General features: G+C 38.1%; 2 protein-coding genes across 3 annotated transcripts in view; one reads left to right on the top strand and one right to left on the bottom strand.

The window, feature by feature from the left end:
- LOC148300315 (conserved oligomeric Golgi complex subunit 7-like) overlaps positions 1-3828 on the top strand; it is a 32970-nt gene extending 29142 nt beyond the window's left edge. The window contains exons 17-19 of one of the 2 annotated variants that reach the window (XM_088274952.1): positions 968-1061; positions 1850-1964; positions 3689-3828. In XM_088274952.1, the coding sequence (XP_088131078.1) occupies positions 968-1061; positions 1850-1947 (192 nt within the window). In that variant the 3' untranslated portion in view covers positions 1948-1964; positions 3689-3828. The remainder of the gene's footprint in view (positions 1-967; positions 1062-1849; positions 1965-3688) is intronic. The other variant, XM_088274954.1, reaches the window with a different exon arrangement.
- Positions 3829-3840: 12 nt separating this feature from the next.
- Positions 3841-18088, bottom strand: LOC148300314 (phenoloxidase-activating factor 2-like). Its single transcript, XM_088274955.1, has 7 exons — positions 17857-18088; positions 14620-14734; positions 11900-12109; positions 10030-10268; positions 8712-8896; positions 7683-7847; positions 3841-5992 (listed from the first exon to the last, which is right to left on the bottom strand). The coding sequence occupies exons 1-7, from the start codon at positions 18053-18055 to the stop codon at positions 5819-5821; spliced, it is 1287 nt and encodes a 428-aa protein (XP_088131081.1). The 5' UTR covers positions 18056-18088; the 3' UTR covers positions 3841-5818.
- Positions 18089-18309: the final 221 nt, after the last annotated feature.

The raw sequence follows: 18309 nt of genomic DNA, 5'->3' as shown, positions 1-18309 counted from the left end.
GTCTTTATCAATCTTTCCATCCCTAGAAAACATACTACCCAAATACACGAAATCATCTACCTGTTCCAGAATCTCTCCGTTTACCAATATTTCACATTCAGATCTGCATTCTTCTCTTTCAAAAACCATGATTTTGGATTTGCTAACATTCATCAATAGATTACTTTCTTTGCACACATTATACGCTTTTGTCACCAACGCCTGCAGGTCTAAACATTTTTAATAAGTGAATGCTGGGAACAAAGTGAACGGTGCACTGAAATCAGTTATAGCAAATAAAAACTTATCAGCGGAAGCTAAACTGGCAGTGCACAACGGAGTCCTGGTTTCAACTCTAATGTATGGAAGTGAAACATGGAGTTGGTAAAAGAAGGATGAAAGTAGACTGAACGCAGTCGAAATGCGATCTCTCAGAAGAATGTGCGACAAAACGATGTATGATAGATGTGCGAATAGTGAAATAAGGAAGGAATGATGCAAAGCTGAGATAAGCATTATCGATAAAATTAAGAAAGGTGTGTTGAGATGGTTTGGACATGTGGAACGAATGAGTGACGAAAGAACGGTAAAACAAATTTATGAGGCGAATGTTAGTGGGAAAAGAAGCAGAGGAAGACCGAGAAAAACATGGCACGATCAGGTATGCCAAATACTTGAAAGTGGTCAAGTTAGGAGTCGTAACAATCGGCGGGTATGTGTGAGGAGATGCATGAACGTGGAAGAGGCAAAGAATGTTTGCAAGGACAGAGTGGTGTGGCGCTCTATTCTCTCTGCCTACCCCTGCGGGGAAGCGGCGTGATGGTTAGTTAGTTAGTTAGTTTAATATATTATACTTCCAAGGTTAAAATCCTTTGGGATGTTTTTCAGGGCAATATTAAGCTAGTAAGATATCAAATAGTCAATGATCTCGTTTTTGTAAAAAAATGCACTCCTGTATGACTACGATATATAAATTTGTTTTTTTTAGGTGTGCAATTCTGCCTGTGAAATGGTCGCTTCAAAAATTGATGCGATTCTTACTATGGACAGTCTCGGAGTGAGGAAGTGCTCGGCGGACATAGGTAAGCTGTTGTCGGGAACCCACTGCTACTGGGTCGTCAGCCCCGTAAATGCCCACCACCAATAGATGTCTCTAGCGCAGTTCTAGTGATTCAAGAACAAGGTTTTATAAATTAGTTCATATATATATATAGAACTTCCAAGAATTTGAGTAGTGTGGTTGTCAATAATGGGCAGTATTGGTGAATGTTACACGTGTGTAAAGTGATAACCGACATGTGTTTTTACTTTGCTCCAAGTTTCCAACCTCAGTTCAACTTGGAGGGATTTTTTCATGGTGTGGAACTTTGGATAAAATAATATGTCAATCCTCGGCCTTATGACATCTGTTGAAATATCTGACTAATAATTTGTAACATCACAAGGATAAATAAAACAACAGATCCCTGATTTTTCTTGCGGTCGGTAATTAGTCCGCGCCATAATCATGCCCTATATCTGTCTCACTCTCGACGCTACGCATCGCCAGTGGGTAAGAGTGACACACAATGCGTGCTTTGATTTATTTATGTTACGATCTTATTTGTTTGTATTACGATATATTTCAAGAATAATGTAACACACGTGTATTATAGAGTACCAAAAAGGCACAATGAATCCCATTTAACGTTTTTGTTTAGGAAAATAAATCGTTTCTTAACTAAATACATGATAAAAGTTATCATTCAAAAAACGGTGAGATACCGCCGCGCACGGGCGTCTCTCAGGAACAAAGTTAACGCGTTTAAAAGGTTAAATCTCTCCTGTTTTGTGTCTTTTGATGGCATATGTATTTTTTTGTTTGTTCTAGCTTACTTGACATCTGTTCTGGAAGAGCTTGGAGCTGGCTCCGAAGGTCTCCAGCTCCTCACGGCTGCTGTGTCGAAGAAGCAGTCTTCCGCGAACTGAACGTAATAACGTCCAGGGTAATATTGACACACTCAAAATGTTGTAAATAAATTATCTGGTCAAATTATGAGCTTAAATAATAAAAATGAAAACGGTATTTTCTGGCGTATCTCATGTCGCTCACTCCTTTCAAGAACGTCATAAATCAAAAATCGTCAATTTTCAGTTGTGCATGTTTTCGGAATGCCCAGAAAATGTACTATATCCCAGCAAAAGAGGCATATTTTAACTTAATATTTACCCGCTACAGGGCAGAAAGTGTTGTTTTTGCATTTTGAAGAAAATGTATTGTTTAATTATTTTTATAAATAAATTAAATATTTTTCAAATAGAGAAAAAACCTTCAGGTTTTACCTAAAAAGATCTGTTGCACAGTAAAAAGTTCAATAAGTGACTTCATATTTATTTTGAATACATTGTGTTATATTTTTAAACTTTAAAATAGTTCTCCTGAAAAATCAAGTATTTTGATTTATGACGTTCTTGAAAGGAGTGAGCGATGTGTGTGATTATAATCCAGGATTCGGACCTCACATACTAATATAAGAGTTTCCGCTTAGTAAAAAGCTTCTTTACATCTCACCAATGGATGTCTCTAGTGAAGTTCTAGTGATTCAAGAACAAGGTTTCTAAATACGTTCACATATACAGAACTTTCGAGAATTTGAGTAGTGTGGTTGTCAATAATGGGTAGAATCGGTGAATGTTACACGTGTGTAAAGTGATCACTTGCCTATGACGGTCGTCAGCCCCGTAAATGTCCAGACTTCCATATTCTTCTTCATCTTTGATGAGACGTCAAAAAATAATATGAACGTAATACTCACACGCTCTTGGTGCGGTACCAATGTGCAAAGGCAACTGGCCGTAAGTCAAGCTGCGGCTGTTTGGCGTAACACGGCCCAAAGCATTCTTATACCTGGCCTCTATCATATACAATCACAGATTCTGCTCCATCTCTTTCCTCTACCGAAATATTCATTATCCAAATAGCCGCAAAATTGTATTAATTTGATACATGTGTTGGCAAAAAGCATCATTTTAAGTTAGCTATAAACGCGTTTATCTCAAAACTACTGTTTTTAACTTGCGGCTATTTGCCTTTGCACATTAGTGTTTTAAGCCCATAATGGTGCATAGGGTACTGTGTGAAATTGATACATTGGTGCAGCGTTATCTTGATGGTTTTATCCGTCAATTTTGCATCAACTTTGTGGGGTACCGTGATGATTTCAATATATAAATAGGACATATGTATGCCATTTTCTATTTTATTTTATATGCCTTTGCATATAAATATTTCATTCCACCTCCGTAGTGTAGTGGTCATCACGCTCAGCTACCGTTCTGGAGGTCCCGGGTTCGATTCCCAGTGGGGGGGTCAAATAAATATAAGTGATTTTTTCACTCTAATATTTATTCAATATTACCCTGGACTGGCACCTGAAGCGGAGGGCTGATCACCTTTCCTTCGTGCGTTAACTATCAAGATACCACTGCGTTTATATGATGCAGTGCCCCATGTACCATCTGGTGCGGATGAGGGTTTGCAGAAGAAGAGAAGATGTACAAAATAACGTTGTTATAAAATACTGCATATCCTAACTTAATTACAATCGCATTGCCTTCATCTGTTAACCATCAAGATAACACTGCACCAACACGATACAGTGCCCTATGCACCCGATGGTGCATAGGGCACTTAGTTTAGAAGAATATTAACAGTTTTTAATTTTTACAGCATCAAGTTGAAATCAGATCGTCATCGCTGAGGCTTCTCGTACGCTCGGACAGACTGACGACGCATGTGATTTTACTCTGCCCAGTGAACTGATCCTCAAAAACGTGACTGGCATTTTGTTGGGGAACAATGTGTTGAAGAAAAAAAAAACATTTAAAAAATTTATTCATTTATTTTTAAATGAAATTGCATAAGTGAAATAAAAAAATATAAATACGATATATTTAAAAATGTAATTTTTATTTTATTTTTATTTTTCATAAAAAAAAAATGAAATTATGTGATTCATAAGACATCAAATGATTTCATAGTAAAAAATTAAATTTAAAAAAATTAAAACGCCGTTTTACAATTTTCTTCATTCGACAATCAAGATCGCACTGCATCAATCCAATAAAGCGGGCTTTGCATCATTGGGCAACAAATACGTCTATGTAGCCAGAGGCTAGATGTATGGCTGCAGAACTATGTCAGGAGAGATGAGTGTGGCAATCCATCCTCTCTGCCTACCCCTGCAGTGAAGTGGCGTGATGGTGATTGTAATAGTAGCCATAATAGGATACAATTTTAATGACTAATAATTTTTTTTAAATCAGAAATTGTCGACGCGTTTATATCTCCAGACTTCCATATTCTTCTTCATCTATGTTGAGATGTCAAAAAATAATATTAGTTTTAATTTTTGTCATACATAGATCTTTCCACACGTTCATCTGAGGGATCGTGTTTCAATGGCATTGGTTCTGCTTGCCTGCGGAAGGCCGGGTAAAGCGTAGGAGATCGTCGTATGTACTGCTTATCATTGAAGAGTAAATGCCGAGAGTGATATTTTTCCGGCTGAATTGGCTCACCATGTGGCCCAGTGACAACAGCCTGATAAGATTGTTAATGCAGTGCTTATTGTTGATGAGCAAATGCCACAAAAATCAGAGATTCTGCAAAAGGCGATGCAAGAGGCCTAAGGAATGATCTATGCAATCGTACGGCAGACTGCTTATGGTTGAAGAGTAATTGCCGCGGACCTGGGTCCGAAATTTTCACGTCACGAATTGTAAAACGGGTTTTAATATCTCCTTATGTTGTCATATCACAAAATTTATTCAGTAATTTTTACATAAAAAATAAATGCATGTCATTCTATATATTTTTTTTCACAGTATTAATTTTTTACTAATAAAATTACAATAAAATTGTTCCTTTTTCATTTGTCTTCTAACACCTCTGGTGATTTCATAGACTCTAGAAACTAAAAAATATTAAATGGTCCTAAAAAGGTTCACTTTGTGCAAAGTGGTCTGTTTATTAAAGGTCCTAGAAAGGTGCATAAGTCGATCTGTAAGTGGTCCTAAAGATCCATCCTCTAAAAGGTTCACTTTGTATAAAGTAGTCAGTCTGTTAAACGGTCCCAAAAAGGTTCACTTTGTGTAAAGTGGACTTTCTGTTAAATGTCCCAAAAACGTTCGATTGCAAGAAGTAACCTGCTTAATGAATCTTCTAACACCCCTGGTGATTTCATAAAAACTATCAAATGGTCCTTAAAAGTTTCACTTTGTATAAAGTGGTCTGTCAGTTAAAGGTCCTAAAAAGGTTCACTCAGTACGTAATGGTTAGTCTGTCAAATGATCGTAAAAAGGTTCAACTTTTCAAGTAAGTAAGTAAATGATTCTTTTAAAAATATGAAATTAATATGCAAAGCGACACTATCCATTATCAAATTGGGGTTAAAAGTGACCCTGAGAAGGTTACTTTGCATACAGAGTAGACTCCAAAACTGTCAACTCTATCCAAAAAGATCTTTTTGCAAAACGGCTTAGTTTGCGCAGTGGCCCCAAGAAGGACTTCATCACCAGGCGTTCTGTAGTACGCAATGATGCTTAAAAAGTATGAATTTAATTTCAAATCAACCTTATTCATTATATCCGAGTAATAAGTCACCCTGAGAAGGTTACATTGTATACAGAGTAGCCTCTAAAAGGTACATTTACAAATGTCAACTATATGAAAAGTAGGTCCAAAAAGATCTATTTGCAAAACGGCATAGTTTGCACAGTGGCCCCAAAAAGGGCTTCATCACCAGACGCGCTGCAGTACACAGATGACGAAGGAACAGCGTTATTCAAAGAGACGGCCCTATTCGATGTCGTCTATGGTGTAGCCTGTCATGTCTATGTCGTTGGTGAAGAGCTGGTCGTCGATCCACTTGCGGAACTTGGCGACGTTGGCGTAGACTCCGGGGGTCCTGTTTTCTCCGCAGCCGATTCCCCAGGCAACTATGCCGGACTGCATGTACCTGTTTGGTTTGCCCTGCAAAGAAAAGAGTTGGCAAATAAATCGCTGATTTCAAATTAGCAATTTTTACAATTTTTGGTTGATAGAAGTTGCTGTCCGCCTCCATGGTGTAATCAATGGTCAGCGTGTTTAGCTACCGTGCTGGAGGTCCCAGGTTCGATTCCCAGGGGGGGCGAGAATATTCATTCATTAGTGATTTTACACGCTAATATTTATTTAATATTACTCTGGACTGGTCCCTGAAGCGCAGGACCTATCACCTTGCCTTCATGTAAGTAACGATCAAGATAACATTGCGTCAATATGATGCAGTGCCTATGCACCATTGGGTGCGGTACATTTTCTTCAAAATGCAAAAACAACACTTTCTGCCCTGTAGCGGGTAAATATTAAGTTAAACATATGTCGCTTTTGCTGGGATTTAGTACATTTTCCAGGCATTCCGAAAGCATGCACAACTGAGAATTGTCGTTTTTTGATATATGACGTTGTTGAAAGGAGCGAGCGATATATATGACATTTCAGACTACTTGGTGTATTTTGCCAGTTTAAAGAAGGTTGAAAACTTTATAAGTATGTATAACTTTATACGTATGTCTAATGATGCGAGTAAATATGAAAAAAAAAGCAATTTTGACTGAATAGTCAAAAATGCATATTTTCGATTAAACGTTTTTTCCCAGTATTCTATTTTATTCCAACCTTTATCATGACTCAATGGTGCATAGAGCACTGCATCGTACAGAAGCAGTGTTATCTAAATCGTTAAGTACACCATCATTCAGCCCTACGCTTCAGGTACCAGTCCAGGGTCATATTAAATAAATATTAGACTGAAAAATCACAAATAATTATTTTAACCCTCCCGGGAATCGCACCTGGTACCTCCAGCGCGGTAGCTAAACACGCTAACTATTACACCACGGAGGCAGACAAAACCCTTTTTTTTTGCCGGTATACCCACAATATAATCTTAATAAAAAAATTAATGCCCATTATATATAAGTCTTGAAAAAATATGTTTAAAAAAATATTATTTTACCATTAATTATACAAAACATTAAACCATGAGTGTAAGTCCCTCTCCAAGCACAAGAGCTTAGTCTCTTTTTTGGAGAGGCACAACGAATCTAAAACTAAAGTTTGCCATATCGCTCACTCCTTTCAAGAACGTCATTAATCAAAATTGTAAATTTTCAGTTGTGCATGTTTTCGGAATGCTCAGAAAATGTACTATATCCCAGCAAAAACGGCATATTTTTAACTTAATATTTACCCGCTACAGGGCAGAAAGTGTTGTTTTTGCATTTTGAAGAAAAAGTATTGTTTAATTATTGTTTTAAAAATACTAAATATTTTTCAAATGGAGAAAAAACATTCAGGTTTTATCTAAAAAAAAATGTGTTGCACAGTAAAAAGTTCAATAAGTCGCTTGATATTTATTTTTAATACATTGTATTATATTTTTTAACTTTAAAATCATTCTCCTGAAAAATCATTTTTTTTATTTATTCGTTCTTGAAAAGAGTGAGCGATGTGTATAAATGTGTATATTGTACCTAAAAATGTAACTATATTAAATAAATAAAAGAAAAATTAATATTTTATAGAAAAATCATTTGGCAAAATGTTCTGGTTTTTTTGCAATTAATAGTCAATGGATGATTCCACCAGTTGGGATCTGTCTTATCTTGGCTGTACCAACCGGAATAGGACAGACGAGAGGCGATCCTCCGTCTCCCTTGCACGTGTCTTTGCCAGGCTCGCCACCGGCGCAGAGGAAGGACTGGTGGAGCTCGAAGTGCTGGCCCAGCCGTGTTCGGCGCAGAGACGCCTGGCACTCCCGCTTGTTGACTATGGGCAGCTCAATCTGCAAACAAAAGCGACATGTCATAATTTCTCCGACCCAGTTCCTCCAGGGTATGCTCGGCTACAACAGTCTAGAGACTAGATGACTAGAGTCTATATGCTTACTGTATAAAGTAGCCAAATGGATAGGCCATAATATAAGGCACCCGGGCCCGCGTCATAGGATTGCAGAAAGCATGTGCGAAGACACACTACAGAGGACAACCTCACTTGTGGACTCACTACATGGACTTAAGTACTCTCTTATGGTAGAGAAAGTCCAAGAGAAGTATGTCTACATGAGAGAGTGCGGGTATTATCCTCGTCTCTACCTGACCCAGTTCCTCCAGGGTATGCTCGGCTACAGCAGTCTAGAGACTAGAAGGAATATGTATTTGATGAGGCATTTCTATCCATTGTTGCGCGGTATGATGGATAATCCTGAAACTATCCGGAGCATCGGTCTGTATGTTCCCGATAGTTAGCTAAGGACAGCGTGGGCATAGATAGTTTCCCATTCCTATATGCAGGAGCAACCTGCCGATGGTTATGCCTGTAGGAAGATATGCTGAACAATACCTGTTCCATGTGCCTGAGGGGGTATTCCCATAAGGGATTCTTCTACATCTTTAACAAGAGTCTTCTTGCGCGTATGTTAATTATAAATAAATAAATTGAATTGAATTTCAGAACGACATTAAACTTTTTCATACTGATCAACCAAAAATTAGGATGACTACCTCCTTGATGATGACCTGAAATGATTAAAAGTTGTCCCACCACATTCTCTGATCTGATACAGAAGCATCCAGGCTTCCTAAAAAACCCTTTCTTTTTGAAACTTGAATAACCTACTCTACCTCTAGTATGACCCGGAATGACATACCTCCTTCAGGATGACCTGGTAGCGGCCCTCCTTGCCGAAGACGTCCTTGCCCCAGCCGGAGGCCACGCAGCGCGTGGGCGCGGCTATGATGGGGTTTTCCGGGGGCAGACAGACCACGCCCACATTCTCGGCTTCCACCACAGGCTTATCCAGGAAGAGCAACGCTATGTCGTTGAAAAGACCGCCTGGAAAAAAAACGGGAACTCAATTTTAGTACCAATCAATGAGACAAATGTGGCTGAAATTGTCGAGTTAGATTATAATTGCATAATGAAGCGGCTAAAATTAATAAATCTTAGTGATAGAAGGGTATTTACTGATTTGGTCCTGTTTTATAAAATTCTTAACAGCCCTGATCTCCTAAATCAAATAAAGCTTAGCGCGCGTCCAAGAGGTACTAGGCAAAAATCTGTATTCCCAGTATTTGTACATAATGCAAACTATGCCATGTTCTCTCCCATTCCGCGGCTTCACATGTTAGCCAATGCTTTTGAAAGTATAGATTTATTTAATATATTGTTATCCACCTTGAAGTGTGTACTTTCTCAGCATTTCTTCTCCATGTTATAATGGATAAATGTAAACGTTGTGTTTCACTCTCTCTCGCTGCTCGCTGATGGTGTGTGAAGGAGACGTGTATTGACCAGTGCTTACTACTTGTTATTTTATTATTATTTTATGTTTAAGACTTTTTGTTTCTCTATTAGTGTATTTTTATGTTAGATACTATATATTTATATATATGTATTATGCTAAAGGCATTAGCCGTTCAATAAATAAATAAATAAATAGAGCAGAGAAAGACCAAGGAAAATTTGGCATGATGTACTTTAGATGATTTTTAATAAGTCAGCAAATTCAAGTCAGTGGGAATAATCGGTGGGTATGTATGAGGAGATGCACTAAATGGAAGAGATGAGTAATGTTTGTAGAGACCGATTGATGTGGCATTCTATTCTCTATGCCTACCTCTGCTGGGAAGCAGGGTATTGGTTACTTAGTCCATCAGGAGATAGCACTGCATGCTAGGGTAAACGTCTCATTTTCACCTTGGTTTGGCATCTCTAAGGGTGTTAAACAGGGCTGTGTGGTGTCACCCACCCGCGTAGTACTGGCCGTGCACCACGATGCTGGCCACCTCGGGTTGGTTAGTTAGTGTATTATTATCTGAGTAAGCAGTAAACAGGGCCTTGCGATGTCACCCACCCGCGTAGTACTAGCCGTGCACCACGATGCTGGCCACTTCGGGTTGGTTAGTTCTAGTATTACTATCTGAGTATGTAGTAAGCAGTAAACGGGGCCGTGCGATGTCACCCACCCGCATAGTACTGGCCGTGCACCACGATGCTGGCCACCTCGCGGTCCTGGTGCTGGTAGATCTCGTCCTTGGTCTGCGTGTCCCACTCGCCGGCGCGCACCTTCAGCTTGGGCTGCGGCTCGCCGCTCTTGCCGGCGGGCACGCAGTGCGCGGCCGTCACCACCACCTGCGGGTGGATCAGCGCGCCGCCGCACTGGTACACGTTCAGCTTCTGCTGCGTGCTGCCCACCGGCACGGACCTGCGAGTTCAGTTGAAAATAATGCAAGTTCGAACGGAATAATGCAAGTGTTGGACTCAAAATACTCGTATTGCTCTGTTAAGCAGAGAAACGACACTAAGGTTTATCGAATCTTTCTCGAAACTGCTGTAACTTCCCTGTTGCAGTCTGTTTTGGAACAGTTTTATAATAAAAAAAAACTAAGGGAATATATTTACTTACACACACATACACATAGCTACTATCCAGGGAGAAAGACTAACTAGCTAGCGTCATAGTTACGTGGCGTCGTGTTCACAAATCGCTCACTCCTTCAGTCAACTGTCAGTTGTGCATGTTTTCGGAATGTCTAGAAAATGTACTATATTCCAGCAAAAGCGGCATATTTTTAACTTAATATTTACCCGCTACAGGGCAGAAAGTGTTGTTTTTGCATTTTGAAGAAAAGGTATTGCTTATTTATTTTTCTAAATATACTAAATATTTTTCAAATGGAGAAGAAACATTCAGGTTTTACCTAAAAAGATTTGTTGCACAGTAAAAAGTTCAATAAGTGGCTTGATTTTTAATACGTTTCATTATATTTTTAAACTTTAATAACGATCTCCTGAAAAATCAAGTTGTTTGATATTATATATCGTAGTCGTACAGGAGAAAGTGACCAGCTACCGAAACGTAAAAATGTTCAGGAGGGCCATTTAAGTCACTACTACTACTACTACTACCATCACGCCGTTTCTCCGCAGGGGTAGGCAGAGAGGATGGAACGCCACACTCTTCTGTCCTGACATACACTCCTCGCCTCCTTCACATCCATACATCTAGTCATACATGCCCTCCGATTACGCAGACTTTTGACACCGCCAGATTTTAGGTTCTGATTGATCTGATCGTGCCAAGTCTTTTTCGGTCGTCCACGTTCTGTTTTCCCTCTCACATTCGCCACATATATTTTCTTAGTCATTCTCTCGCTATCCATTCGCTCCACATGTCCATACCACCGCAAAGATCTCTTCCTAATCTTTTCAATTATTCCTCGTTCAGCCTTACATTTCTTTCTTATATCGTCGTTTTTAATTCTGTCATATCATGATTTTCCACACATTCGTCTGAGGGAGCGCATTTCAACAGCGTTCACTCTGCTTTCATCCTTCCTTTGCCAGTTCCATGTTTCGCTTCCATACATTAGTGTCGGTACTAGCACGCCGTTGTGAACCGCTAGCTTGGCTTCCATGGACATATTCTTATTCCCAATCACTCTGTTAAAAGCACCATTTATTCTATTCCCTGCATTCACTCTTCTCTCAAGTCACTATTGCTTTGCAACAAAATAAACACCAATGCAGTTAGTCATTTTTAACTAGTCAATATATTATACTTCCAAGATTAAAATCCTTTGGGATGTTTTCAGGGCAATATTAAGCTAGTAAGATATCAAATAGTCAATGATCACGTTTTTGTAAAACAATGCATTTGGTCACTTTCTCCTGTATGACTACGATATGTATGACGTTGTTGAAAGGAGTGAGCGATATATATTACCAAATCGTGTTCACAAATTTGAGCTTACTTCAATATACCTTCTCCCAGGAGATTAATCTGACTAGCTAGCGACGCATATAAACCGAATCTCATTCAAAATTCACACTCACTTCAAGATTGCCACCATCCATGGGAACTCGCCGAATTCGGCCTCGTTATCCTTGTCGCCCGTGATGCGGAAGCCGATGCCGTCTGGGTTGCGCACGCCGCAGCCGGCCGGGCGCGCGTCGGGCGCAGGCGCGGGCGTGATGGGGACCTCCACGGTCTGCGGAGGCAGGCAACACACGTCCATGTAGCTCTCACAAGGCCCGTTGCCAGCCCTAGAATTTTATCAATTCAATTTCAATTTCAATTTATTAAAAAAAAAAAAAAAAAAAAAAAAAAAATATATATATATATATATATATATATATATATATATATATATATATATATATATATATATATAAATTACAAACAAAATATGTAAGGCGTATATACATCAACCTTTCCAAGAGTACAATAATTGATGTCCGACATTCTCTGGGGAGTGAGTTTTTTTAAATTAAATATGTATTTTTTTTAAATAAAATCTTTGTATCATGAAATTATGTAATCTCTAGGTTTTATTTTATGACAAAGTTAAATACAAATATCCACAGATGTCATTAATGTACAAATTACATCGTACCAACTGACAGATAGACTTTGACGTTCATTAAAACGTTGATACTCCTTTGAGGAAAATTTGCACCAACGTTCATTTATGTCCACACTCCCGGGAAGGTTAAAAAGTAAGCTAGAAGACTCTTGTTAAAGATGTAGAAGAATCCCTTATGGGAATACCCCCTCAGGCACATGGAACAGGTATTGTTCGGCATATCTTCCTAGAAAGCTAAACTGGCAAAACGGAGTCCTGGTTCCAACCCTGATGTATATATGTAGATCTCGGTGTGAAATAGTAGTGAATGAGATAATTATGGAACATGAAGACGGTTTCCTATATTTGGGAAGTATGTTTTCTAGGGATGGAAAGGAGAGTGCATGCTGGGAACAGATAAAATGGTGCACTAAAGTAAAACCAAATAAAAAATCTATCAGAGAAAGATAAACTGTGAGTACACAACAAAGTCTTGGTTCCATCCCTTAGGTATGGATATGATGAATAGAGTTGTCAAAAGAAGGATGCAAGTAGACTGAAAGCAGTCAGTATGCCATCTCTCAGTGCGGCAAGACCATGTATGGTAGATGTTCCAATGGTGATATAAGGAAAGGGTGCAAGGCTGAGATGACCACTATCCAGCAAACTAAGGAAGGCGGATTGGGATGGTTTGGGAAGGATGAGAGTAGACTGGATGCAGTCGGGATGCCATCTCCCAGTGCGGCAAGACCATGTATGGTAGATGTTCCAATGGTGATATAAGGAAAGGGTGCAAGGCTGAGATGAGCACTATCCAGCAAACTAAGGAAGGCGGCTTGGGATGGTTTGGGAAGGATGAGAGTAGACTGGATGCAGTCGGGATGCCATCTCTCAGTGCGGCAAGACCATGTATGGTAGATGTTCCAATGGTGATATAAGGAAAGGGTGCAAGGCTGAGATGAGCACTATCCAGCAAACTAAGGAAGGCGGCTTGGGATGGTTTGGGTAGGATGAGATGCAGTCGGGATGCCATCACTCAGTGCGGCAAGACCATGTATGGTAGATGTTCCAATGGTGATATAAGGAAAGGGTGCAAGGCTGAGATGACCACTATCCAGCAAACTAAGGAAGGCAGATTGGGATAGTTTGGGCATGTGGAACCAATGATTGAAAGAAAGAACAGCAAAACAAATTTATGAGGCGAACGTAGATGGAAATAGGAGCAGAGGAAGACTTGTCCCAATCGGGTGATTAAATAAACAAATCACTCACTAATTACACTTTTAGGATGATGAAAATCTAATGTAAGAACTCTGTTACTTTGTGCAATTATTTGTGATAAATCTCTCAAAAACAAAACAAAACAAAATCAGTGTAATTTGAAGGTAAAACACTGAAAGTGTACTGCGAGCTAGATGACCTGACCTTGTCGTTGTGTTGACAATAATTGCTGACCTGTGAATCAATTAAAAATCAATTTACACACACACACACACACACACACATATATATATATATATATATATATATATATATTATATATATATATATATATATATATATATATATATATATATATATATATATATATATATATATATATATATATATATATATATATATATATATCTATATATATATATATATATATATATATATATATATATATCCCACTATGAATAATTAACATATACTTGACAAACTTACATTTAAGGCGTACATATTAAAAAATAAGTAAAAAGACTCGCTAAAGATGCAGAAGAATCCCTTATGGGAATACCCCCTCAGGCACATGGAACAGGTATTGTTCAGCACATCTTCCTACAGGCATAACCATCGGCAGGTTGCTCCTGTATATAGGAATGGGAAACTATCTATGCCCACGCTGTCCTTAGCTAACTATCGGGAACATACAGACCGATGCTCCGGATAGTTTCAGGATTATCCATCATACCGGGCAACAATGGATAGAAATGCCTCATCAAATACATATTCCTTCTAGTCTCAGAACTGTTGTAGCCGAGCATACTCTGGTGAAACTCAAGTAGAGTCAAGCTTAATACCGTAATTTCTCATATTTTATAGCGTCTGCTACGTCACTGTTGCCAACTTGACGGCTTGAAAGGTCCACTGTCTGTTTGGGACCTGCCCGAGTCACTATACTAGTGATACTCTATGTTACTGAGTGTCCTACAAATGCGCTGTGCATACCTGATGTCTATAATGTTGACTCCGTCTGATATGACGGAATTGTTGGCGTTGCAGAGGTAGTACTGGACACACACGCCATCTTGGCCTTGTTCAGTCTTGCACTTTTCCAAGGGAGCTACAAAAAACATCAATAAATCAATAATACACATGGCTCACTCCTTTCAACAACGTCATATATAAAAAAACTTGTTCCCATTGCGCGGCTTCACATGTTAGCCAATGCTTTTGAAAGTGTAGATTTATTTAATATATCGTTATCCACCTTGAAGTGTGTACTTTCTCAGCATTTCTTCTCCATGTTATAATGGATAAATGTAAACGTTGTGTTTCACTCTCTCTCGCTGCTCGCTGATGGTGTGTGAAGGAGACGTGTATTGACCAGTGCTTACTATTTGTTATTTTATTATTATTTTATGTTATAAGACTTTTTGTTTCTCTATTAGTGTATTCATTAGTGTATTTTTATATTAGATACTGTATATATCGCTCACTCCTTTCAAGAACGTAATAAATAAAAAAAACTTGATTTTTCAGGAGATCGTTTTTAAAGTTTAAAAATATAATGTAATGTATTACAAATAAATATCAAGCCACTTTTTGAACTTTTTACTGTGCAACAGAACTTTTTAGGAAAACCTTATTGTTTTTGGAATGTTTTTTTCTCCATTCGAAAAATATTTAGTATTCTTACTTATATCCCTTATCCGCACCCGATGGTGCATAGGACACTGCATCGAATTGACGCAATGTTATGTTGATCATTACTTACATGAAGGCAAGGTGATCACTCTTGCGCTTCAGGAACCAGTCCAGGGTAATATTAAATGAATATTACAGTGTAAAATCACTAATATTTATTTTCAACCCCCCCTGGGAATCGAACCCGGGACCTCCAGCCGGTAGCTAAACACGCTGACCATTACACCACGGAAGCGAACAACGTATTGGTATTTAGATTATTTAAAAATAAACAAAATAAATATTATAATTAAACAGTACCTTTTCTTCAAAATGCAAAAGCAACACTTTCTGCCCTGTAGCGGGTAAATATTAAGTTAAAAATATGCCGCTTTTGCTGGATATCAAAACGATTCAAGGAGTCTGTGAAAATTTGTTTATTTATTTATTTAATTGAAAACATATTACATACATAAGTCATACATATAATATTCTCGATGAGTAATTTCCATTTCTCATTTTGGGACATGGGATTAAGGTTAACAAGACTGGAACACAAATAATAAAAAAGAATTTTTTTTAAATAACCAAAACAAATACTAATACCTAATAACTAATAATGTCCGCCTCCGTAGTGTAATGGTCAGCACGCTCGGCTACCGTTCTGGAGGATCCGGGTTCGATTCCCAGGGGGGGTTAAATAAATATAAGTGATTTTTTCACTGTAATATTTATTCAATATTACCCTGGACTGGTACCTGAAGCGGAGGGCTGATCACCTTTCCTTCATGTTTAAACGATCAAGATAACACTGCGTTTATATGACGCAGTGCCCTATGCACCATTGGGGTGCGGATAAGGGTTTTATTATTATTATAATATTTATTCAATATTACCCTGGACTGGTACCTGAAGCGGAGGGCTGATCACCTTTCCTTCATGTTTAAACGATCAATATAACACTGCGTTTATATGACGCAGTGCCCTATGCACCATTGGGTACACAAGGGTTTATTATTATTTCTTTTAGCACATGAACGCTAGCTTCTTACTTTTTTTAACTTTTCATCTTTTTATGTTTTTAAGTATTTAATTTTATTTTTAAAAAAAATTGTTTTCCGAGAGTTAAGTATTTTTTTGTATTTTATATTAAGTTTTTTGTATTTTGTATCATCTAATTCTACTTAGAAACCTATACCCTTATACCCTGTACTATGACTATTTATTTTGTTTACCCACACACAGGCCATGCCTTTGTGGGATCTTTTTTTGTATTAATTTTTATTCTAATTATTTTTTTTTGTATTTGAATTTATGCTATGTAATGCAAAAGAATTTAAAATTAAAAATTAAAAAAAAAACACAAAATATTATGAACTGGACAAAATATATGTAAGCTGGTTAAAAAATACGTTTTCAGGCGTTTCCCAGTGTGCAAAATAATCCCGCATTCCCGGAGCTAATACTGAAGCATCTAGGCTTCCTGGCAGACCTGTTGCACTCTTGGGATGTCAAAAAAAGTGTTGTGAATAATTGTCGGGTAATATATCCAAAATAAAACAAGGTTTGTTGGATTGAATTCTACATTTATTTATGTATATGTTAAAACGTGACGCGTTTCCTCTTGTTAAGACATTATCAAACACTGTTTGAGTACATTGAGTATTTGATAATGTTTTTATAAAACGCGTCATGTATTAATTAACATACACATAATTAACATATACATAAATAAATGAAGAATTCAATACTTTTTCATATTTTTTATGTTATTAAGTTTTTAATTTTATTAAAATGAAAAAAAATTGTGTTCTGAGACTCGAGTTTTTTTTGTATTTTATATTAACACTATTATATTATACTATTATATTATATTATTCAAGTTCTACTTATAATACCTATACCCTTATTACCCGTATTAATTTTTATTCTTTATTAATATTTTTTGTATTTGAATTTATGCTATGTAATGCAAAAGAATTTAAAATAAAGAAAAAAAAATCCAATAAACCTTATTTTTTGACATCTCATCAAAGATGAAGAAGAATATAGAAGTCTGGGCATTTACGGGGTTGACGACCGTCATAGGCTGGTTTAAGTGATGTAAAAAAATAATGTGAAAAAAACTCCTGTAATCGGAGATAATCCAGATTTTGTGAACAAGCATTTGGACACACTCAAAATGATGTCAATAAACCTTGTTTAATTTTGGATTTGTCCACCTCCGTAGCGCAGTGGTCAGCGCGTTCGACTACCGTACTGGAGGTCCCGGGTTCGATTCCCAGGAGGGTCAAAATAAATATGGCCGATTTTCACTCTCATATTTATTTAATATCACCCTGGACTGGTACAAGAAGCGCAGGGCTGATCACCTTGCCTTTATGCAATTTACGATCAAGATAACACTGCGTCGCTACAATGCAGTGCCCTATGCACCATTGGGTGCGGATAAGGGTTAGAAGAAAAAGAATTTTGGATATATTACCCAACAATTCAATATGGAATTCTACCGACTGTCTGCAGTTACAATAAATATGCTGTAAATAAGTTTGAACTCACCGGGGTCCACGCCGGTGTCGCCCACGTTGGCGGGGCCCGCCCCGGGGGCCGGGTTGGTGTTCCCGGGGGGCTTCAGGTTGCCGGGGGTGAGGTCGGGCGCCGCCGTGGGGATGTCGAAGACCCCGGCGATCAGGGAGTCCAGGTCCCCCTGCGCCAGGCAGACGCCCGCCAGGGAGATGACTAGCAGGGCTCGGAGCATTCTGGAAGGCCGGATGAATTATTAGCCAGTGAGTTGGCAAAACATTCACAGTGATACGAGTAAACATAGCAAATGATTGCTGTATTGTGAAGACAATGGTATGAGTTGACAAATCATTCAGTGTTTCACTTAAACACAGTAAATTGGTACATTGTGAAGACAATGATATGAGATAATAAATCATTCACGAAGTTTCAAGTTAACACAGCAGATTTTTGCAGGGATCGAAGTTATCAATACGTTTGCAGTGTTCG

The sequence above is a fragment of the Brachycentrus maculatus genome, unplaced genomic scaffold (assembly GCF_059751285.1).
Source record: "Brachycentrus maculatus isolate JH-2025_06_01 unplaced genomic scaffold, ASM5975128v1 h1tg000750l, whole genome shotgun sequence".
Classification (NCBI taxonomy): Eukaryota; Metazoa; Arthropoda; class Insecta; order Trichoptera; family Brachycentridae; genus Brachycentrus; species Brachycentrus maculatus.
Note: the sequence above shows the minus strand (reverse complement) of the source record. Positions and strands in the feature narration are given on the sequence as shown.

Coding starts and splice junctions, on each gene's coding strand:
- LOC148300314 (XM_088274955.1), bottom strand. CDS start 18,055: ATGCTCCGAGCCCTGCTAGTCATCTCCCTGGCGGGCGTCTGCCTGGCG. Junction 12,110..14,619: donor GTCAACATTATAGACATCAG/GTATGCACAGCG, acceptor ATAAAATTCTAG/GGCTGGCAACGGGCCTTGTG. Junction 7,848..8,711: donor ACCAGGTCATCCTGAAGGAG/GTATGTCATTCC, acceptor TTTTGTTTGCAG/ATTGAGCTGCCCATAGTCAA.